The 23,765-nt window shown below is 39.3% G+C and overlaps 2 protein-coding genes across 2 annotated transcripts; one reads left to right on the top strand and one right to left on the bottom strand.

Moving 5' to 3' along the window:
- The first annotated feature begins 241 nt into the window (after positions 1 to 241).
- On the top strand, positions 242 to 2,002 carry lto1 (LTO1 maturation factor of ABCE1). Its single transcript, XM_030766559.1, has 5 exons — positions 242 to 359; positions 601 to 706; positions 1,040 to 1,110; positions 1,197 to 1,314; positions 1,464 to 2,002. Exons 1-5 carry the CDS (start codon positions 301 to 303, stop codon positions 1,533 to 1,535), a joined length of 426 nt encoding a protein of 141 aa, XP_030622419.1. The 5' UTR covers positions 242 to 300; the 3' UTR covers positions 1,536 to 2,002.
- A 7,726-nt stretch (positions 2,003 to 9,728) lies between these two features.
- On the bottom strand, positions 9,729 to 15,277 carry ccnd1 (cyclin D1). Its single transcript, XM_030764937.1, has 5 exons — positions 14,793 to 15,277; positions 13,246 to 13,461; positions 12,522 to 12,681; positions 11,051 to 11,199; positions 9,729 to 10,902 (listed from the first exon to the last, which is right to left on the bottom strand). Exons 1-5 carry the CDS (start codon positions 14,988 to 14,990, stop codon positions 10,747 to 10,749), a joined length of 879 nt encoding a protein of 292 aa, XP_030620797.1. The 5' UTR covers positions 14,991 to 15,277; the 3' UTR covers positions 9,729 to 10,746.
- Between the last annotated feature and the right edge of the window lie 8,488 nt (positions 15,278 to 23,765).

The following is a 23,765-nucleotide window of genomic DNA, read 5'->3' as shown; positions in this document are numbered from 1 at the left end:
CAGTAACTCATACAGGCATCCCGTCAGGTAAGGGGCTGGTGAATTTCTAGAAGTTTCCCTTTTAAGTTAATTTGACATGCGTTGTACCGTTTGTGCTGTGCTGGTTACAGGTGGGTAGGGGATGCTGTTCCTAAATCAGCGTAGAAAGGCAATTTCTAACCCGGAGCCTGATTGGATCTAGATGCTCTGACAACCCGGAAGTTCTTGGCTCCACGCTGCTGTTCAACTTGTGTTAATAAGAGACCTTTGGGTTTTCAGCTAACCTACTCTTGGTATAAAAGACGAATTATATACATAGAAATGGCGTCAGTGTCGGAAAGTGATGATTTATTTGATTGCATTCTCATGGCGGATGACAGGTAACAACAGCTGTTAATGACCTGGTACAGTAGTGTGTCAGATAGCAAGCAGCTAGCAGCATTTTGTAACCAACTCTAGCTCACAGTCGGATTTCGGTAACTTTTTAGAAAATTAGGGGTGACGTTATTGATCTAGCTGAGTTACTTATGTTGCTCTTTAGTAACATTACCCAGGCCCATGATTTTCATTCTTTGTCTGGTTTCTTTAGTGATGTTAATGAGAAAGTGTATTTGGTGCTAGGTTTCATGTGGAGGGTTACAGAGAAGGTTACGAGGAGGGAACCCGTGAAGGATTGCTTGAGGGTCGGAACCATGGGATGGTTCACGGTGCCAGACTCTCCGCAGAGGTAATTTTGTCTAAACTATATGAATACCCAGAACATGTGTTTGCAGTTGTAATTAATTTGCGTGAGTATGAACACGTAAATTACTGCTTAAATAACTGAACCCTGTGCTTTTATTTGGTAGTGTAGTGAAGTCGGCTAACACTGGGATTGGAGAGAAATAAGTTGCCAGTTACAAATTATAGAGTTCAATGCTGTCTTCTAAATATGAACAGCTCTTCTGTGGCATGAATTGTTCTACATTTCTGAAGAAATTGCATGATATATGAGTTTGCTTAGGCATGATCGCTTATTGACTAAAACACTGATTTTATTTGTTTTCTCTTTGTGTTACAGTTGTCATTTTACCATGGCTTTGCAGTGACATGGAAATATTTACTACAAACTAATGTGGATGCCAAATCAAAGTGAGTTGAATAATGATTCCTTTTTGGTATAATAACATGGGGGATACACTGCAGATTTTCAATTGTCTGTTCAATTTCCTGTCCAGAAAAAGGCTCAAAGCTGTAGAATCACTAATTGGATTGATAAGTAAATTTCCATTTGAGGACTCACAATATGAGAACCTTCAGGAAGACACGGAGAGAGTTAGAGCCAAGTTCAGACAGGTATGTGAAGCAGTCCTCATGGGATTTACCAGCAATAATAGCATTGTGATTGGTGGATCAATATCAGAGATGTAGCTTTTTGCGTCTGTATGTACATAGGTCCTCTATATTTGCTTTCACCACTTTTACTGAAACTGTCTCTTCCACAGGTGTGCTCTCTACTTAATGTGACAGCAGACTTCCGTGATTATGTTAGTGGATCAGCCACAATGTCTTTCTGAGAGATGAAAAGAAGGATCTCTTTGGTTGTACCAGATATGTCTGACTTGCTCAGACATTGGCTTCTCTTGTTGAAGACCTGGTTGAAGTTCCAGACACCTCAGTGGAAGGTAATTACTAGTGGTGTGTTCAACTAGACTGAGCTGTTGAGCACAATATGAGAGTGACGGTGTATGAGGGATTTTGTGTTGGAACGGTGTGGAATACTGCAGAGGAATAGAGTGGTAGTTTGCTGTTACAGGATGTTTCCTTGTGTTTTTAACTGATTGCGGTAACTGGAGGTAACAGTAAAAACGTCTGTGTGCAGTGTGAAAAAACAAGAGCTTGAGCCACAAAATGGGTTCTCAATGATGACACTGTGAAATAGAGAACACTCACAAAGAAAAGCATTCGTCAGCTTTGTGCCGTTTGAACCGCCCTGGAAAAAGCCTGCCTCTCTAATGGGATCTATTTATATTTTTTCTATGAAACCCATATGCTGTGAAATAGAAAGGAAAGAAAAATGTCTTTATTAAGTTTTTCAAAAACATAAAGATATTGTCTTGCACATACAGGATATAAACAAAAAATGGAAACACAGAATTAAAAAGCAATTAAATTGTTGTAATAATATTATTTTATTGATGTGTTTTCACATGACTTGCAGTACTAACTACCAGAATGTTTCTGCTCTGAAATATGTCGAAATATCAGTTATTTAATATATTAGATCTGATTGTATATTTAATATAATAGATCGAATAAAAGATCTAAATATGTTGAACAAGGTCAGACTGTTAGTGCTTCAGCTGTGGGTCAGTCACTCATGGAAGTCTCAGAATAATCAGGTGTGTTAAGGGAAGCAGTGGTAAATCCTGACAGCAAACACTCGAACACACATCACTGAAGAATAACTGTCGTTACAGATGGAAGCTCACCAACAAGTGCAGATGGACACAAAGGTATCTTTCAAACCAAACTGACTGACTGTTCCCAATTGTCCAGCATACAGGTAGATCTACTGTGCTGTGGACAGCTATACTATGTGAGGCAAAGGGTTATAGGGTTACAGCTAAGTAATATAAAGATATTTTTGGCAACCAAGCACATCCTGTAGGGCAAACATGCAAACTTTGTTTTGTCAAGGTGTTCCCATATTCCAAGATTGTTAATACATCTATACACACTGGTAAACAAATTCAAGAGATTTATTATAAATACCAGGAAGGATTTTATCTACATACTTGGTCACCCCATCACCAGAACTAAGCATCACTTCCTGATCATGAGAATACATATTTAATCTGTTGAGGAACTGAATGCTTTTCTTCATTAATAATATCCCAGTGTCCAGCTTGGAACAGATCAAAACGGTAATGGTACTCCAAGATGAGTGAAGCTGTTTTAGGGACACAAGTTAGCCCATTCAAGAATATATGAAGTGATAAAAAAAAATACTTGGAAATTGCTTGGTAAGATTAACAGTTCATTTCATATACAGGATTTATACTTTTTGGTATTTCCACTAATTTGTCAACCCCTTTTGGGAAAAAATAGAAAAATATTTGATGTAGAGAAATGAACTTGAAAGCTTGAAGTCAAGGTTCCTTAAGGAGTTAGGTCATCTGTGTGAACTGTTATTACCATCTTGTGGTTGAAAGGGGTAGTGTTAAATAGGTCAAGGATTCCCTCTGGTGGAGTAAGCTTGAACTGTTGTTGAACTCAGGCTCAATATAATATCTTTCAACATTTTGGCCTATTGGTCCTGGGGGAATGAAAGATGTGTTGTTTTTGCCTTAGTAAATCAGCCTATGAGACCATTACAAATTCAGTTTTTTTTTCTTTGTTTGCTTTTTCTCTGCAAGCCAGAGATTTGATCTGATTTTTGGCTACTGTGTGTATTATTTAATGATGGGATTTATTTACATCGTTTATTTTTTTTCCCAAGTTTTCCATGCTACTTGAAAATGAATCAGAAAAGGAACTGATAGAATCAGGTAATAACAGTCTTAATGGATGTTCCACTATTTATGGAAACTTGACCTTTTTTTTAAGCAGAAGTCACTTTTGAACCAAATGGATTTGTGACTCATTTTTAAGCCAGAATGTAGCTTGCCAAATTATGAGTGCTGGTTTGAAAACAACTTGTTACAGTTATTTTTTATTATTGGCCACAAAAAGCCAATTATGGTGAAAAATTAGCACTGTTGTTAGTGACATTGGCCTATGAACTTGAGAATATTAAGAAAATGTATGTGAACCATAATAATAGCATATTTCACATTAAAAACTGAAAAAAAGTGTCCATACCTCAAGTGCATGATGTATCTGTGTTTTTGTTCCTAATATGACTTCTATATCCTGATTTATTCCTTTGTGATCTCATTCCACTCTGATAAAGGTAATATGTCTTTCCATTACAACTACAAGCTCCGCAGTGCTCAGTATCTTTCTCTTATTGTCACATGTGATACAGTGAAAACAGTCACATTAGTGAGCTTCTTTCCTCCTGAATGAGGGTGAATTTAGCCTGTGCGTACTTACACCTTCTGTTGGCACGAATCCCAGTCACCTTTTGTTAGTTTTAGTTAACCAACTTTGGGCCCCATGAAATTCCTCTGCTGGGTCTCTGAATGCCATTTCACGGGTGGTCAGCAAAGTCTCCTGACAGATAGCATTTGGCCTCTCTCCTGGGCCCTGTGTGTAGACGGCCTCTGTAGTCACAACAATGACATAGTGGGGCCCACGCAAGATGGCGAGGGCTGTGAGACGAACAGCGGTTTTGTTCTGTTCTCCTCACACTTTCAGTCAGAGGTGCAGATCAAAATTCAGTGAGACAGGACTTGGCAGGGTATGAGAGGGTGGTGTTAGAGGTGGTTGGGCGGCGGTGGCAGCTGGTCTACGCTCTGTGCAGCAGCAGGTGAACACTGGCTCTGATGGCGGCTCTGTCTGAGGATGGACAGATAAAACCCTGCTCTTCCCCAAAGGCCCCCGATCAGCCGGACAAAACCACTGCCACCCTAACACTCATTTTGCTCTCCTTAACCTTCTTCTCTGTGTGTGTGTGTGTGTGTGTGTGTGTGTGTGTGTGTGTGTGTGTGTGTGTGAGATTATGTATGTGTACAGCATTGTGGATTCTCCCACTGACACTGTCTCTACTTTCTCAGCTCTGGTTAATATGGTTTTATGAAGTGCTTATGTTGATGTGAATTGAGACTAACAGAGCTGAGCTATAAGCAGTATTTACCCATGATGAACTGACACAAACTCAGACTAAGTCCTGTCCAATATTAACAGCTGTTTCCATCTTTTGCTCACATATTAACATTGCCTGAATTAAAAAAAAAATGGACGTTTTTGTAAGCATTCTTTTTTTTTTTCCATCAAAACTGTGTGTGTGTGTGTGTGTGTGTGTGTGTGTGTGTGTGTGTGTGAGTGAGTGAGTGAGAGAGAGACTAATTCAAAATGCAGAATAGTAGAACATGAACATGAGAGGGGGCGACTGGGAAAGAGGGCATGCTTGTGAAAGAAAGTTGGAGGAGCAATGTTCCTTTGGTTTCCTTTCAGCTGGCTGAGCCGAGTGGATGGGGCCAGCAAAAGGGAGGGTGGCCGAGAAAATGAAGGAGGACGCTAGAACGTTTCAGAAAATGTTCAGGAATTTCAGGAGCAGGTGGCGAGTGGTGACATGAAAGGAGGACGTGACAAATGCAACCGACGGGCACTCCAGGAAAAAAAAAAAAAAAAAAAAAAAGGCTCCTAGCTGAATGGTGGCATAGTATCTCCCTTTTTGCCTTGGTGCCTCACACACCCCCGGCCCACCCCACCCTCTCCCACACACAAGCTGCAGAGTCTCCGTATTGAGGTACGCACTCACATGGGTCATGATGTGGATGATAAATGCGCAGTTCCAATTCAGCACACAGGCATGCAAGGTCTGGCCATTTCATTGATATGAGGGGGGCCGAGTGGCATTGAGTGAGGCTGTTTTCAGAGTGGTGCTTCGCTAATAATGATGTAGCGAGGGCCAGGTAGGTGTAGTCGGTCAGTGTCGTGTGTATGTAGGCGTGTATGCGTATGTATGTGTATACATACATACATACATACATATATATATATATATATATATATATATATATATATATATACACACACACACACACACACACGTGTGTGTGCGTGCGCAGCTCTTCAATGCTGCAGAGTGTTAATTTGTAATATTATTTAGATTTTATGCTGGTGATCAATAACCAGAATCATTTTCATATAACCAAAACCTAAAAGTTTGACCTGTTCAGAGCATCTCAGAAAGCTGATTCAGCTGTGCTTATGTTGTCAGTTTGTATATCTTGACTGTTACCAGCACTACAGTTTATGAGAAGAAGGTTAAAGATGGCTCCAGGTTTCTTAAAGGAGCTAGTCAGACAGTGAACCTGAAATATTTCTGATCTTCTTGTTGGTGTCTACAGGTGTTCTGTTTAATGCAAGGCATCTGAAACTGAAATGAAACACACTGTTTTGTACCACTTTCATGTCTTCACGTCTTTAGAGTATTATTTTTAGACTTTGTTCATTAAGTAGGGTCATTTGAAGCTTTGCTGTGTTGGTAGGTCATTTGAAGTGAGCATTTAAATCAGTGGTTTTGAGCTAAGGATACAAATGTCAGTCTAAAGCTTGGAAAGTCTTACAGAGTAAATGCTGAACTTCCCCTCTTTCCTCTAACTCAATGCAGAACGGGCATGAACAGGGCAGTATTGCTTCTTACTCTGAAGCCACAGACGCTGGTATGTCAAAAGCCAAAGACGAAGTCTTAATGCCAGCCTTGTTTACTGACAAGGGCGTGAGAAATAGTCCAAACTCCTTCCTCCATTCCACTGTGCTCTCTCGAGCTTTCCACTCACCTTGAAGCACACTCCAATAAAACATCAAAGACAACCTATAGCTCAAGAAAGAGGCCTGTCTCTCTCATGAGAAATGTGGGTCTGTGAGTGTAGTTTGTTCTCGGGTAATCATACTGTCATAATGGAGGACTGAGTACTTAGAAGTACTCACAAATTATGTTTGTCACGTATGTAATAATGTCAGAGGTGAAATGTCCGAAAGTTTCACAAAGAGAGTATTTATGAGAGGTAGGCTTTCATTTCTATGAAGTTTTTCAGTTAAATAATGTCTTTTCTGTTTAATAAGTGATGCATGGTAATTCTCATTAATCTACTCTGATTTCTATATCATCTGAATGTTGTTTCATAACATTGAACAATGTAGGAGAGGTATGTGATGTACCATTTATCTTTCTGGGACTGATTCTGTAAAATGACACTAGAACAAACAAGCATAAAGGGAGTGTACAACGATCATCCAGATGCAGTAGGGTGAATATTTGTTAAGGGAATACCATTCTAACAGAGAGACTGGTCTTAGTGTGATCATTAATATGGTAAGCACTTGAAAATGCTTGAGAGCTGCTGTGCATGTAAAGAATAAAAGTAAAGAATAGTCTAGACAACAGAATTGTTTTTTGTTGAAGTTTCAGTTTTAATTCTATTGAAAACCAAATCTAGGGTCGGACTGCAGGTGAAGAACAGTGACTGGTATACAAGCATGACTTGATGAAGAAGACATTTAATCTTTATGGTCCTGACCATAGTTTGTGTATCCTCAGCTGTTCTTGTTTTTGTTTTTTTATCCTTTAAACTGAATATCATCCAGGACTATAAGACTGTAAACGCAGCTGCCCTTGTTTACAACAGAACCAACACATGAGACTAAGGATTTTAAGGCAAAGGGGGCAATGGGAGGATGGGAGGATCAGGATTAGTATCGTCTTAGCGTATGTAAAAAAACAAAAAACAACAACATTGAGGTTCACAACATCTTAATTTTGTCTTTTAAAAAGTCAGTCAACACATGCCAGTATTATCTGATCCAATACATCACACAAGTTCAGGTTTCATTAAATGTTTGACTTTTTTTCTTTCTTTCTTTCTTTCTTTCTTTCTTTCTTTCTTTTTTTTTTCTCTCGAGAAAACAAACATTCCTGGTTCTCTAAAGATGACAATGTATTTAGGTCCTCCTGGGTCCTGGGTTAGCCAGTAGCTCCAAATTCTAACATATAGCTGCACTTCCTCTTAGACCTTTGCAACTACTCTCTCCAGTCTGAGTTTTGTACGTATAGCAGCAACACCATATCAATGGTTAAGAGAACATCTGTTGGCAGGTGACAGAGTGAAGTGTGTGCAAATCCACAGGTGTAAAGGTTTATAGAATGCCTTATATGATAACTGTGATTTAACTGACTCCAACAGTGGAGTCTAATGCTGATGTAATTATGAACAAGAGAGGCACTGCTGTTGATTGTATCTACTTTCCATTTATTGTGTAAATGACACAAGTGATGAAAACATACCCAGCCTCCTGTGGGGGAAACAAGATACCCAGCAGCTGATACATTATTGTCTGAGCTGTGTGTTAAATCACTACCATAAGACAAAAACTATGGCTTTGTAAGTGGACATGCCATTCACAAACTCATACCTGCTTTCAATTTGAACAAAAGCTTTATAAATACATTAAGGTGGCCCATCAGAGGCCTAAAGGGGGGCATACAGTCTCTTTTAATGAAACAGCTAAAAACTCAAAAGAGTTATATAATCAAGTTGTTTATGGCACTAATTTCATTCAATGCTCTCTACCTGCTCACTTCAGGACCCAGTGGGATGATCATTAATGCATGTCCATTTTCACTTCAAGACAGAACTAACAGGCACTGAATGAACAAGTCAAAAAAAAAAAAAGCAAAAAAACCCAAAACAAAAACAGAACAGAATTTAAACAGTTAAAAAAATCCCAGGCTAAATCAATGACAAGTCTTGACTGCAATATGAGGTATTGTGGGTGATACAGGAACCTTTGTCTATGTTTTTCTTTTTTTTTCTCCTTTTTTTTTTGGAATAGCGCAAAATCACATTTATAAAAACTGATCACATAAAAAAAATCTACCAAAAGAAAAAAAAAAGATGTCAATAATATCATAATTTTCTATGAGAAAATTAAAACCTATTACATGGCAGTATATTGACATTATATATAAAAACAAAACCAAGAATAGCAGCAACACAAGACAAGAGAAAGAAGCATGTCTTTTTCTTTTTTTTTTCTTTTTTTTTTGTTGTTGTTGTTTTTCATTTGACAGTTTCATACTTGCTGGAAATCCCTCCATAGCAGCTCAATATGAGGAGTGTGCTCTCCAATGCTCTCTTCTCTCTCTCTCTCTCTCTCTCTCTTTTCTCATTGTACAAACACCTGCAGTTACTTAGTGATGTCCAGCCATCATCTTTTTTTTGTCTCCCTCAGCCACTTCTAACATCCCTCATTCTCCCCTCTCCTCTCCATAGAGCTGAGAAACAAAAGAAATACATTTCAGGGTTTGTGCAAAATCTTCTATAAGCCACAATAAATTCCTTTTAGTCAATATCCTCCTCAGAATACACCTCAACTCTCAACAATACTTAAACTACGGTGTCTCATGGTTGCTCCAGTAGATTTTTCAAAACAAGATAAATGTCTTTCTTTGTTGTTATTTTGTTGTTGTTGATGTTGTTTGTTTGTTTCTTGCACTGTGTGAACACTATTACATGTTTGCAAAAAGTTGTGCATAAAGCCCACTTGAAATCCAAGTATACACTTAGCCACCCATTTTGCAATCCATACTGGCCTTAAGAGGGGAATATAACAAAATAAATACTCCATAAGCTTTGATAATAGCAATGCTTGATACTGTAGTGTTGTAATGCTTTAAATGCCTCTTAACTTCTGGGGTGCAGGTGGTTAAAACAAGCCAACACATGCACTGGCAGCTCTCATCAGTACTACACACCAACATCCCCAAAGCAAAAGTACATTTCAGGCAGGGATTTAATGGTAGCCATGAAAAACTGTTCCTCTCTAATTCCCAAGAGTGCACATCCTCTCTATGCCTCTCTCATTTGCAACATTACCACCATAGATTAAGAGACCTGCTCCAGGCTGTGGGTACAAGCCCACTATAGACTCCTATACCATTCCATATCGTTTTTTTTTGTTTGTTTGTTTGTTTGTTAATTTTGTTTTACAAATATCGTGATTTTTTTTTCCATGTGAGTCAGCCTTACAAGACGGACTGAAAGTGCTTTTTTTTCTTTTTTCTTTTTTTCTTTTTTTTTTTTTTTTTAAATGGAATGGTTTTTGATAATAAACACACACAAAAAGACTGTAATTTTACCATGAGCCAAACAAAGGGGTGTGTAAGACATCAGCTTATTGTGTCACAGGTCATGGAGGCAGAACATACGCTTATAACATTGAAAACGAACAAAAAAGCAATGACTAGATCATCTGCTCTTGTGTACGTTCAATGTATGGTTAGCTAGCTTCACGTACGAGCCTCAGTTCATCCAATCCACAGAGCTCTAAATCATAACACAGAGTAATATATGGAAAACAAAATACACTATGGTTACATAAACCATTTGAAAGAGAAGAGAGCCATGTTAGCAAGATCTTTTAGACGTCTAGACAATATAATAAAGTGACTAAAGGCATAAGCAAGCAGAAATACATACACACGCCTAGACTGCAAAAATGCCAGGGGAATTCAGTTGGCAAGTGTAACATTGGACTACCTAACACAGAATGAATTCAAACAAATAATGCCTCTTCTCTTTCAAAAATAGTTTTGAGCACACTAGAAATAAAAACACCCCATCACTTCCACAGAGATAAGGTCAGACAAGACAAAACTACATACATAGCAGTTTATGTAATTTAAAAATCCTAGATGATCATTAGTCTATGTTTGTGGCTTATTCACACACATTTAACTATGCATTTCTTTATCTATGCCATTTTTGTGTCTTTGTTGTTGTTGTTGTTGACTCAAATTGTAATGCTCTGAACGAGATAAGTGGAGAGGGACCGAAAGAAAGTGTGATGAGCAACATCTGGAAAGTAAGGTGTTTGTCTCTTCCTCCTTTCCCATCGGTCATCCTAGAGGACAGAGGCCATACCATTAGAGGCCACTGCAGGTGCCACACAATGTCTGTTGTGGTAGCATGCTGGGGGTGGGGACAGGTTGTGATTGGTCGAGGTTGTTGCCAGGGATGCGGCTTGTTTCCCCCTGTGTCCTCTTACCCCACAAAAGCCTGCTGTCAAGTCGCATGCCCCACTGAAGAAATTTCTAGAGATGAAGAGGGGTCCCACTCAAATGTTTATGTCCCTCACGTCTGTGGGAGTGCACGAGAGATCCACGTCCTCCTCGATTCTTTTGGTCTCCGTGGAGACCGTGTGCTGTTGGGCCTGTCGGAGACTGGACTCCAGCAAGGACTCGATCTGTTCCTGACATGACCGCAGACAGTCCTGTGGGAAAAGAGAGAAAAAAAGGGAAATAAAATTAGAACCAAAACAAAACATAAGTAAAGACAAACAGGAGTCTGTAGCTGTCTTTAAAATAACTTGCTCTGGTCCCCACAGGATATGAGTCAGCACCATGTGGTGGTAGACATACCGGGTCACTTCGGATAACTTGTGACAGGAAGTTGGTGAGGTTCTGTGAGGAAAGGAAGCTGTCACTACTCTTCAGGTAGAGTCCCTGGACTGCTGCAGCCACACTGCCTGCTGCAATCATTGAGGGAGGGTTTGCAATGAAGTTGACATCTGTTAAAGGAAAAAAGGAGAGAGGACCAAACTGTTAGACCTCAGAGCCAAAAACAAATAGAAAACGGCAATTTCTCTGACTCGGTTTCAAAAGACTTGATGTGGAAAAAACGAGCTGTTGAAATTGAGGCTCTGAGAAAGGGGGTTCTGCGGGGGTGGGGGGGGGGGGGGGGGGGGCTGGCGGGTACAAAGAACAAGTGATAGAGGTGGCCATAATGAAGCGTAGCATGACTAAACAATAATGAGAGCAAGAGGGCTAGAGGACGGTCTGTGACATTCATGGGTTACACCATGCTGAGGTGGGACTCCTGAGACATGGAGAATTGGGGGTAGGGTCTCTGCTGTAGGTCCCCAACCCTCACACTACAACTCTCTCATTCCTAGAGCTATAACCCAACACTCCAAAGGCAGAAGATCAAAAGTTAGCCCTTTCATCAAATATAAGACCAGTACTGAAACCAGTCATTGGAATATGTGTAATACACAGGCTGATGATTCAACTGATTTTCTGCTGGGTAGAAATGTTCATAAAACCTTAATAAAGGACCTAAACATACTGAGGTGCAGAATGTGCTGTATATCTAAATTGTTAGAACCATATGACAAAAAAAAAAGCAAAATTCTTGAAATGCCACGTAACGATATACAGTGCTACAGTGGCCCTGCTTGTAGTTGATCTTCAGGTAACAAAAGAGTAATCATTAAGACAAACTGAACACAAAAGCAGTGGAGCAACCAACTAGACCCATTCAAATCACATAAGACAGTAGGGATTCCTCATGTTAATCATCTCAAAGGAAGAACTGAGAAGAGGGGTGACTGGCTCTCTGTGACCACATATCATAATCAAAGCTAAGAAACATTCAAAAACATAAACTGTTTCTAGGTATTATGTTATGACAAACCTCTATTTATTAGGATTTGAATTGACACTTGCAGGCATTTCTCAGCAAAATTGATTTCAATATCAGGGGCAAACATCCAACTCCATCCAGCAGTCTCAGAGGAACTCATTTAAATGCAAATAAATCTGCTAAATGTTTAGTTTGAAAACGCTCTGGTCCACAAAAACGGGCAAGACATGAGCAGTAATCATTGGTAACTATAATTACGCATAATGTAAATAAGACCAAACTATTCAGCATGGCCAAAACTTTCACACTCTTGTTGGGACAAAGGTCTCAGCAGAATCAGTGCATTAGACACATTCATATGTTTACTAAAGCTCTGCTGAGCAGTAACCTGCCACATTCAACCAGGACAGCAGTAAAAAATAAGTTGAAAGGTGTGCCATTGGACAAACAGGCGAGTCTCATGCATACCTGTTGCACAGAGAGCCACAAATGTCTGAGCATGCTTGCGCAATATCTGCTTGGTGTTTGTGTGGATTGGAAGTTTGGCCAGGAAGTGTTCAATGAAATCATGTGGCGTCACAGAGGCTAGATCCCACTTCAGTTTGTTCAGTGCCAGTAGTTCCATTTGCTGTGAAACGTGAAAAGGCGCAAAGTGAGACAAAAGGACCGTAGTCAGTCAAATAAATTATCTGATGAAAAAAGTAAGCAGTAAGCAACATTTCTCTGGTGATTTTCTGGGGAAAACTGTGTTTTATCAAAAAGGTTTCTTTTGACTACATAGCATGAACCCTAACCAGTTGTTTGAGTCAGGGCTACCAAGAGGCTGCTTACACACGAAACCTATAGACTACTATTCAGACTCTGGCCACTAGATGGAGGTGTCGTTTAATTGATCTCATAACGCTTTGCTTTACTAGGTTTGCCGTAAAAAGAAAAGTCGATGCAAACAGTCGATGGGTCAGTTCAAGAAATTACACAGAAATCTTAAAGGCTAATACATCGATCATGATATTGTAATGCAGAAAAAAATAAAAAATATAGACCTACATTCTAAATGCAAAACTCTATGTCATTCATATGACATTATCTACACAAATGGTGTATTACCTACTCAGCTGAATCTATTCAGACCCTACAAAAGGATCAAGTATAATGATACTATCATCAGTGAACGGAAATGTTATGTAATTACCAATAGTTCGCATGGCCGGATAGAATTGTCGGTGTATATGCATAACTTTTCGGCTGTTAGTGGAACCGTCTCCTTCATTTTAGAGGCCAAAAACATGCAGGTAGCACCCAGTAGTTGTAACCTGGTCTTCTTTATCGGTTCCACTGACAAAAATCTGTCCAAGTAGTTCATAGCCAAGGGGAAAACCTCCTCTTCGCATTTCTGTTCCTCACAGACCTTAAAGAACAATATCCAAAGCAAACATTTTACTCAAATCATAATCAACAAATAAAACACCAAATAATGATCAACGTTGATGAAATAAACGAATTAAATAGGAGAAAAGTATATATTTCATAACATATATACGCCTTTGGTCAAAATGTTATATCGAGTTTCCCACGTGGCGTGACGGGTTAAGCCTATCATCGAAATGGTTAATGAGAGATGAACTCGAAAACAATGTTATGTAGACTAAAGAACAGAAGAATAAATAGTTGCAAAATCATAAGAAACCTAGAATTTTGCTGCTGATGCTAATGGTCATTTCATTGTAAGACACAAAGGTGGCGTCCAATGCTAGGTCCGGGAAACGATTTTATAGTTCGTCATATTTTCAAAAAATATTTAAAAATATATTAAAATTGTTCCGACGTTTCTAACAAACATGTAAATGTTCCTTAGGATATACTTTATTAGTCTAACAAAGAAACTTCCGAATCAAAGCACGAAAACGTAATGAAATGAATTTAATTGCTAAGGCACTGCATGTTGGAGTTGGCCATGCGACATTTACTGGATCTTTATTCAAAAATTAATATAAAATATACAAAAGGCCTAAACCTGACATTAACCACTTGTAAATCTAGATAGAGTGCTTTAGTACATATTCCGACTATTTATACCACGATTTGAACAATTACCGGACAAAAAAGTAATTTTTTTTACAGCGACCTTCAGATACCTTAAGCATGAAGTACGACTGGTGAACTGAAACAAAAACTTTTAAAACATTAACATCACGCTTACTCATTAGAATTGCGATTATATTACACATATGTCTTAAAGGTTTACTTTTAAGTTCATTCGTTGAGGTAATGTCAATACTTTCATTAATTTATAATTTTTAGGATATTGAAAATTTTAACCACACGACAACAAAGATGGCGCATAATAGGCTACTGGCACGAGAAGGATTGCATACGTGTACATTGATATTAATTAAAAATAAATTCAAGTAGCTTCGGTAATTTATACTTCTTTGCTTTTCAGAAAATGAAACGAAGCATTCAAGGGGCAAAATGTGGATTACATTTCAATCAAGATGACAGAGGAGGGAGATGAAATCTTCATACAGCTGCGAATTAAAACTGCAGAATTAAAAACCTTTCGGGCATTGTTCATGATTGCAGATATATATATACTATGATAATACGTACTAGTAATAGGACAACCCTGAATAAAACATGCTCTCACTTCTAATTCAGTAAATTGGGTCCAAAGAGCATAGTGAGACTCGTCCGAAGACAAACTTGTACAGTAAAAAACAGACCACTTAAAATACAAACCTCCAGCATCCATGTAGCAACGATTTTCCTCATTTTAGGTATAATTTCTTTTTGAACACACTTGAAATAGTTTGGTGATGGAAGGTAATTTTCCTCTGCTTTGAGCAATGTCTGTAAAACTCGGTCATTCAACAAGTTGGCATCTTGGTAAGCCCTTCTAATGGTATCCACTTCACAGCAAAACAGCTGGTGCTCCATGTTTTATGCGGTGTTGCCTGAACTTCGGCGCTGAATAAGTTGGACAATGTGCTTTTAGCAAGGATAGAGTTCCGTGGATGCTGCTAGCTGTTACCGCTGAGCGAGCCCTCTGAAAAGTCCCTCGCTGCTCTGCTTGACAAAACTCCCTTCAGAGCAGTATGACGTTAACTGTTGTTAAGGGGAAGATCAAAGCAACAGCGAGCCTGTGAGCGAACAGGAGTGTGGAAGAGGCAGTCTACTCAGCGCGGAGGATAATTCTTAAAGAACAATCCTCTCATAAGTTGTGGTCCTTCCTATTGCCGCCAGTATATGGAAATGGGAGGTCTTTTTACTTTGGGTGACGAGTGACCAAGGCGAGTCAGCAGGGGGTAGGGTACAGAGGAGGGGCGAGGGGTCTGTGTGTTTCTTGTGGGGGGTTGCTGGCGGTGTGGGTATGAGTAGGATAAATGTGTATTGGTGAAGTTTTGGTAGGGGGCGGTATAATAGCCTGTTTCACAAAATTGTCTATCCAATATTTCTGTAGTCTGTCTCGGTGCTTACTGCACATTGTTACAAACCAGTTTTGATACAATGTCCTTTAACATCCATGAAAAGGACCTTTAATAATTGGATACTTTATGTAGAGTTCATATTTCTAATATTTCGATGTGTGTAACCGTTAAGAACTGTTCTTGCAGTTATTAAGCATGGGAAAAATGGAAAAGTGATAAAACGGGAAAGATAAAAGAAAACCTAAACACACAAAGCGTGTATTTGGATAGATATCGCCTATTCTCCCCGAACACGATACACTCAAAATTACCAATTTTCACTGTCACGGACATTGGCGGCTGGTTGATTGGACGAATACTAGCCTATATATTTTAGTTTAGACACTTCAGATTCCAATTTTGAAAGTATTTTACCACTTATACAGATCCTCGTCGTTTTGAACGTAGAGTATTTGTTGTACTGCAAAAAAGGAGGAAACAGAAATTAGCTCAAACCAATGAGGGGATCCTCTGTTACCAGGCAGAACTGCGGTACGAGCTTTCATCTGTTCCTCTGTGGGACGTTCTTCAAAGGAACGTTTCAAACTAAAAAATCACACAAACAAAGAAAATTAACTGCGAGTGAGAAGTGGGGGCATTTAGGCTATACCAAGAACGGATGAGTTATGCAGGAATCTTATGTTAACAATAATAAACAGACATACCATCTTTTCTAAAGAACAAGCAGCACACAAACTACGCCACGATGACGTAGTTCTAAACAAAACATTAACGAAATTAACTGACTTCTAGCTTACTTTTTTGAGTCGTTGAATAATACGTCAGGTGAAATATAATAGGTATTACACATGAATAAGTTAAACGACACGCTTTGTTCACAATGTTAGGTTTTAGCAGCTGCCTCTTCCAAAACGCTTTAGAGTTTTGCTCAAATAGGGGCGCTCTCACTTTAAAGACCTGGCTGCTGTCGCTTTAGGATGAATTGGAGCCTTTCAAATTCCTTGCATTCCTGTCTCGAATGCACTATCCAGTACCGTAAAACAAGCAATAGCCTATGCTAAATGCAGGTAATACGCTTTTATTTTATTAGAGGAAGTTTTCTAACAGACCTGGTTCATAGGTTGCACCAAGAGTTGCATTCAGGGAACGCTGAACATGCAGTTTAAAACACAGCGACTGGTTTTGTAGCATTGTTGTGTCTGAATGATCAGTAGATTGAAATTCAGTACACTTCAGTTAGAGCAGCTGATTCTGAATCATACATTATAAAATCATACATATAAAAACTGCAGATTTTCAGGACTTCCATGTATACCACCTAATCTGAGAATAATGGAGAGTAAAGGATAGCTATAGCTTGTTTTCTCTAAAACAGAATTTAAACATGTAGTTTCGTCAAAGTTTGTACTCCTCTTGGCTGAAAAAGTACAATGGACATTTTAAAACCCACTGAAAGAAACAACCCTTCTTCGCAGCAATGGAAAGCCTACTGAACTCCAGTTGTGTAAAGGTTAACACTATTACGAATTAACCAGTTAGGGAATCAAACTTATTCTTGCGTTTTAATATAGGGACACCACTGTATCAAACTATTTTTAGGTGGTAGAAGATTTATTTGTTTTAAATGTATCGTGATTTTGAGGTGAATCTCACATAGGCCAACCTAAAAATTAGCTTATATCCAAACGTTGTGTCAAGTGTAAGATTTAAAAGGAATTGGGAGACATTGTTTGACGCAATATGTTGTTTTCAGTCTTCATTAATATTACAAATGTACGAGTCCCTTAGTTCATCACAACGTTATTTCATCTGCTAGATAGTTTCGCAGATCACTGAGCATTTTTGGCTTACCCACTGATAGGGTTACTACGGTAAAGGAACTAGGAAGTTGGAAGTGGGTATATCCAGTGGGAAAGACCTAATAGAGTGCAGACTGTGACATGCTTCTCGGTGTTCGAGAGAGCCTAGTGTAGGTTATTACGAGACAGTATTATGTCGTAGCAATGAAGACCTTGAAAGTTTGTCAGTCCATGAGATAAACTGTTATCAGCAGGTTCTCAAATGGCATGGTTTCGAGCTCAACCGCACATGTCCGAGGGCCTGTGCAAAAGTTTCTGTGCTACAGCGATCCCTGCCTTAAAACATACAACTGAGGAGAAAATAAGTTTTTCAGTCACTGACGTGTTTATGCGCTTGTAGCCTGATTTCTCTGACGAACTTCATTTATCAGTAGAGGTTCTTGAGAGAGGAGTAGAATGTAGCCTATTTATTTCATAGCTAAAGTTGTTGGATGAGTCGAGTACAGTCCAGCGACTTATACAATAGAAAAGGGTGAAAGGCGTAAGCATTACATGATTTTATATCTCCGTGCGTTGTTCCAGGTTTTTTTTTTTTTTTTTTTTTTTTTTTGATAGTTTGATTATTCCGCGTTGCTGTATGCTTCTTTTGTCCGCACTGGCTTATGGTATTCCATGCAGGTACTTAAATCACAAATAAAACCACTCATGACCTCTGTAGAACATACTGATTTAAAAAACATATAAACCATAGCACATGGTATTGTAATACATTCATTATCTCATGATGAAAAAAAATGTTATTGTGGTACTGTGATAAACTACATTTATTACAGTTGACTCCACAGATACTCTAATTCTAGGTGATCATTCTGAAGTTATTCCCTATTGATGTTGTGTAGATTGTCAGTGAGATTTAAAACGTGTTGGGTTCAGTGGAGTCAGGAAGGAGCATAAGGGAGACCCTGGCCCTGATTTGTTGTCCTTGAGGCAAGGAGTTACTATATGTTTCCCTCCTTTGGTCTGAATATGTATAGATACATAAGGGAACAATAAATAACTCCTTGGATGCCCAGAGTACAATAGCACTAAATACAAGGTATGAGGTGAAATTAGACAGCTCTTGAGTAGGGCTTCAGTTAGGGTGTTGGCTTAATTACCACAGAGTGGACCTCCCCAGTGCTGTTTTGCTTCCACCATTCCAGCTTTTGCAGTGTCATCTTCCTGTTGCTGTATAACTGTGGTTAAATCAAGGAAAAAAAAATGCCGACTGTCCATAAATGTACAGTATGATAAATGCAGTTATTTTCAATGAACTTACGGTCACTAGTGACCTAGTGAACGTGGCAATCTTCAACAGGGAGTTCTTGTCAGGTCTGATGTATGTGTCATTGTCTTAAATAAGGTGGAGATGATATAATTTTGTGCCTGCAGCACAAGTGTTAGAGGAATGTCATCTGCATTCATGGTCATCACATGAGCGTAGGCCACTGAAGTGTTTTTTTTTAGTTATGCACAGATGTGTGATAAAGCCAAAATGTGTTATATTAATGTTTAGTACAAAAGCTTTCTTTAATAAAACTTGCCCTTTGCATGTTTGGCATGAACTAGATGCACCGCCGACCCCCCACCCTTGTTCCCTGAGGAAGTGGCAGTCTCACAGTGGTATGCAAACAGCTATGTAAATCAGCTACAGGGAGACATAACTGTCTACTATCCTAATCCTGTGTTGCTGTAGACTTAATGGCTATCTAATGAGGGGATTACAGATCATCAGTCACCCTAACTAAACCCACTGCCTTACCACCTTACCCTCATGCCCCTTCTTCACCACCCATCTTTGTCCCTTTCTATTATATGTTGATACTCATCAGTCTCCTATTGTGCAGACTATAGCCTCAGGTATACTGAGTATGATTTTGTCCCTCCAGCACCATCTCACCATTTGTAACTGAAGTAGCTGAAACGGGAGATTCTAACTTAAGCAAAAGTCCTTACCATAACTTCATGGTTTGTGTGTGTAGGACACAGATTTCACATTTGGGATGTAAAGCTACCACAATCAGAAATTTAGAACAAATAAAACTAACCCTATTTCCTTGTTAAAAGCTTCAAACTCTCAAGGAAGGGCACCCTCTAAAGTGATCAGTCTTTGGTTGCAGGGTCACATTATGATATTCTGCGCATGAAACAGAAGCAGAGCGGTGTTAGCGGTTTTGGCTCAACTGCTTATGTAATGTTTCTGAAGTAAGCAATCCCAGCCCTTTGCCAGCGGTTGCCGAGGCCCCTCCTGTTGCCATGATAAATCACAGGGCTATAATGGGGAACCAACTACACAGAGAGTGGTAAAGCACCGTGTAACAGGTATTGAAGATTAATGGACAGCCTCACAGTGTTTCAGCAGTGACTCTGACCAGCCCCTGTCCAACCTCAGTTTAAATCAAACGCACAGGCCAACAGCATGGATAATCAAAGATGACCACAACTTCATTAAAGTCAAATTTTACCTTAAGCTGTGGAATCTTAAGAGGAGTTTATGTTGAGAAGAAAGATATTATAGGGATCTCAGAGAGAATATGTGCATTTTTGTGATTGGTTCAGAGGGGATGGTGATTGTGGTAATACACTACACTTGTGTTCTTTTTGACTGTTCTGAACTCTGAACACTCCATGCCATGTGAAACAAAATCAGGTTGTTTTCAGGGGCTATGTCTCTTCAGGTATGAGGGAGATTTTTTAGGACCCTCTGCTTTTCACACCCTCTTTGTTCTGAGACTCATCTGTGCATGGCTCCCGTAGCCATTGCCCTCTCTCCCCATGATCACCTTTTTTCCACACATGGTGATGAAGATGAATGTGGTGACAACTGTGGTGACTCACAGGAGGCCCAACATCAGGCCCCTCACTTTCAGCCAAGACAAATGAAGATGAGGTGGACTGCTGTGTTCGTGTGTTCATGTCTCTCTCTCTCTCTCTCTCTCTCTCTCTCCCCTTTCCTGTGAATCACAAAAAAAGCATCTTCCACACATGGAGCTACTAATAAAGGCATAGAGCTGTCCAAGACTGACCGTATAGCACAAGGGTCATAAAGTCACTACTCTATAAGAAGTGAATTCAGGACAAAACACTCTCATTTATAAACAGCATTTTGACCATGGTAGTATATGAAAATACAAACGCAAATACATTTCCAATACACAGTCTTGCTCTGCAATCAAGGTCACGCTCAGCTGATCATGAGTCTTCAGTCATGATTTTCATTTTTGGTGGTGGATGTGACAGGAAATAAGAGGGTCGTCCTGCTTTATAAGTTGCTTTGCACTGCTCAGTTCTCAGCCATGAGATGGGACATTGGATAATATATATATTTTTTGGTTGTCCTCTCTGGCAGTTCTTTGTTAGAAGCAAGCCTCTGGAAAGCTAAACATTTTTACAGTACACTACTGTCAAATTGCTGATCAATTGCATATTGCTTGTAAACAGTTAGACAATTTCACAATTTCATTTTTCTGCATGAGTCTCAGAGGTCTATGGACTAGATTCATATTATATTTGTTTGTATGTTATTTACAGCTCATATAAATGTGACTACACACTGTCTTTGGATGTCTAGAAATGTACTAGATTGGAGTAAAGGACAGTGGAAAAGTATCATATTCCATATCTTTCATTGTGCTTATTGGTAATAGCATGCTGCTAGGGTCCTTGACAAGGATCAGTAAGGGAACCTGACAAGGAAACTCTGCTACAAAACAACTTCAACTTTGTTGCATGCATCATGAGACAATTTTATAAACATCTAAAAAGGTTTACAGCAAGCACAAGCTTTCTCAGCGGATTGCTGCAAGTTTGCTTGTAAATAAAGCTCTTTCACTAATGCTAAAAGGAGGAAAAGTCTAAAAAGACTTATACCGTCCGTAAACATGAGGCTAGTCATTAATGCAGGCTGGTCATTGATTTATTTTAAAATTTTATGTAATTGCCTGTAATTGCCAATATTTGCATAATCTTGCTTCGGCTATCCTCTTTTATCTAATCAGAGAGCCAGGACACAGGCAACACTGTAGTTAATTTTAAAGGTTATTTCCACTCAAGTTCCGAGAGCCTTTGCTTACAAAAAACATGTCGAACCAAAAATTAGCAATGAACCTTGGATTACATTATGTCCTGAACCAAAGAGGACAGTGTACTTTGACCGTACCAGGAATGTGAAAAGTCAGTATAGTTTTACAGGTACAAACCATCACTGATGGTTTTGGTACATTCTGCTCTAATTTAACAATATAAGAAGCTGTGTAAATGGACAAATCACAGTCAAGGTACTCTAAGCTTGAGATGATATTTCACTTTGAACTGGAAAACTCGTGAGGGAATATGCTCCAGGACGGTCTTGATCCTCATCTGAGAAACTTGTTTATTAAGCATAATTACGTTCAATTGCTTTTCAAATGGAGAAGTTAATCTCTTTTGTTTATTGTAACAGCAGGTTTGATTTGTATTTCCAGTCAAATCTGTCTACCTGAGCTTGCATGAAACAAATATTGAGTGTTGCCGCTTAGTGTCTTTGCAGTCTTTAAGTCGTCAAGTTATTAAGTATGATTTTGTGTTTTCAAGGTCTGTTAGTCACATATGTATGATTTTTTTATTTTTAGAGATTAAACAATGGCCATGCTAAAATCGAGACTCATACAATTTTTTTTTAATTGTAATGATGCTTCAGTTTTGGTTAAATGTCAGTTCCATTCACATTTAAGTGATGTGTCCATTGATCTCGTACAGTAACTGTTAGAGTCATGCTTCATATTATTTGGAGTGAAACAGCGCAAGTTGCCTGAATGTAAGTACAGCAACAATATGAATATAACTGTTTCTGTATCTAAGCACAGTCAGCCATCCAGTGTTGCCCCCTCAGTTAAGGGGAGGCTACTCTCAAACAATGTCCATAGCTTTGAAGTGCTGACTTCTCTTCGTAACCCTGATATGTGTGAAAAAATGGGAGAGGGGCTTGCAATAACAGACACAAAGTTTGCAGGGGGCTTTTTCTTTCACACTCTACCACAACTTATACCCCCCTTCCCCAAAACCCATCAAAAAGAGGAGCGCGCGAACACACACACACACACACACACACACACACACACACACACACACACACACACACACACACACACACACAGAACCTTTGCAGAGACAGAGGAGAGAGGGATAGAGAGAGAGAGAGAAAGAGAGAGAGAGAGAGAGAGAGAGGGAGAGAGGGAGAGACAGTTTTCTCACTGAATGAGACCTTTTTCTCAAGCCAGGGTGGCACCACAATGGCCCCTGAAAAGATGGATAGAGCGATTGTCCTGCTTAGTGATCCGCAAACTGAGAGAGACAGGGTTCCACCACTATGCAAGGGTGGCCTGGATCAGGCCTTCACTGAATCTGCTGATGAGTGGGGGTGCAGTGATGGGCCAAGGACACTGATGAGAGCAAGAGATCCTGAGCACAACGGAGGTCTTCTGGAGTGAAGCAACAGAACCACAGACCCATAGTGTCAGAAGAGTCTGGCCACTGAGGATCAAAAGGGGACCAAAAGGATGGAGGGGAAAACACCTCCTAGGTAGACTCAGACTCCCTGACCATGCTGGACCGATGGAAGACAGAGAAATGTATAATGGGTTAAAAATATCATTCATTAATGCATGCGTGCATACAAGCGCACACACGCAACACACACACACACACACACACACACACACACACACACACCATATTTACACATGTGCTGAAAAGGCCCTATGCTGGCTGATTGATAAGGCAGCTCCTTTCTCTTGGGCAGGGGTGCCACTGTTCACTCTCCTTCAGGAATGTTGTTTACGCTGTCATCAAAGAAAGGGACAGATGGAGAATTAGAACATTCAAAGCCAATTACAATGGAGGAATGCCTTCATCCATCTTGTTTTCCAGTCATCATGACAATGAGATGGTGGGGTTAAATAGAATAAATCTTATTTGCATTCACAGACTCAAATGAATTGCAATTTGTAAAATAAGGATGTCACACTGGTTTTATGAGTCGTGGCAAAGAAACCCTTCCATTATATTAATCTATTTCAAATATAAAGAGAAATTGATTATGCAAAAAGTAATGAGTGATGTAAAAATATCTGTTACTGTTTACTTTCTCAAATCATCTTTCTCAAAACTCCATCTGAGTATTTCTTACATTCCTTGACTTGTTATAATATGGTTTCCCTTTGTGCCAACTATTATTGAAATTCTGTTGTGCTGAACCTGAATTCCTCAATACTTTACTTGATCACAGCAATATATACTTGAATTAACACAATACGTTGTAGTGCACTGGTTCAGCATTTTCATATAAAGTTAAGAGCAAATGTATTTTGATGTCTGCCTGAAGTCTTTCTTTTTCTCTGATGAACTGCAAAAGTTCCCAACTCATTAGCCTCTGAATGCCCCTTTAACAGCCCATTTTATATTGAACT

The sequence above is a fragment of the Chanos chanos genome, chromosome 2 (genome assembly GCF_902362185.1).
Source record: "Chanos chanos chromosome 2, fChaCha1.1, whole genome shotgun sequence".
Classification (NCBI taxonomy): Eukaryota; Metazoa; Chordata; class Actinopteri; order Gonorynchiformes; family Chanidae; genus Chanos; species Chanos chanos.
Note: the sequence above shows the minus strand (reverse complement) of the source record. Positions and strands in the feature narration are given on the sequence as shown.

Excerpts from the sequence above, each read along its gene's own strand:
- lto1 (XM_030766559.1), top strand. The coding sequence starts at position 301 with ATGGCGTCAGTGTCGGAAAGTGATGATTTATTTGATTGCATTCTCATG. Across the intron at positions 360-600 it reads ATTCTCATGGCGGATGACAG|GTTTCATGTGGAGGGTTACA; the intron begins GTAACAACAGCT and ends ATTTGGTGCTAG. Across the intron at positions 1,315-1,463 it reads TTAGAGCCAAGTTCAGACAG|GTGTGCTCTCTACTTAATGT; the intron begins GTATGTGAAGCA and ends TCTCTTCCACAG.
- ccnd1 (XM_030764937.1), bottom strand. The coding sequence starts at position 14,990 with ATGGAGCACCAGCTGTTTTGCTGTGAAGTGGATACCATTAGAAGGGCT. Across the intron at positions 12,682-13,245 it reads TCCGGCCATGCGAACTATTG|CAAATGGAACTACTGGCACT; the intron begins GTAATTACATAA and ends CACGTTTCACAG. Across the intron at positions 10,903-11,050 it reads AAGTTATCCGAAGTGACCCG|GACTGTCTGCGGTCATGTCA; the intron begins GTATGTCTACCA and ends CTTTTCCCACAG.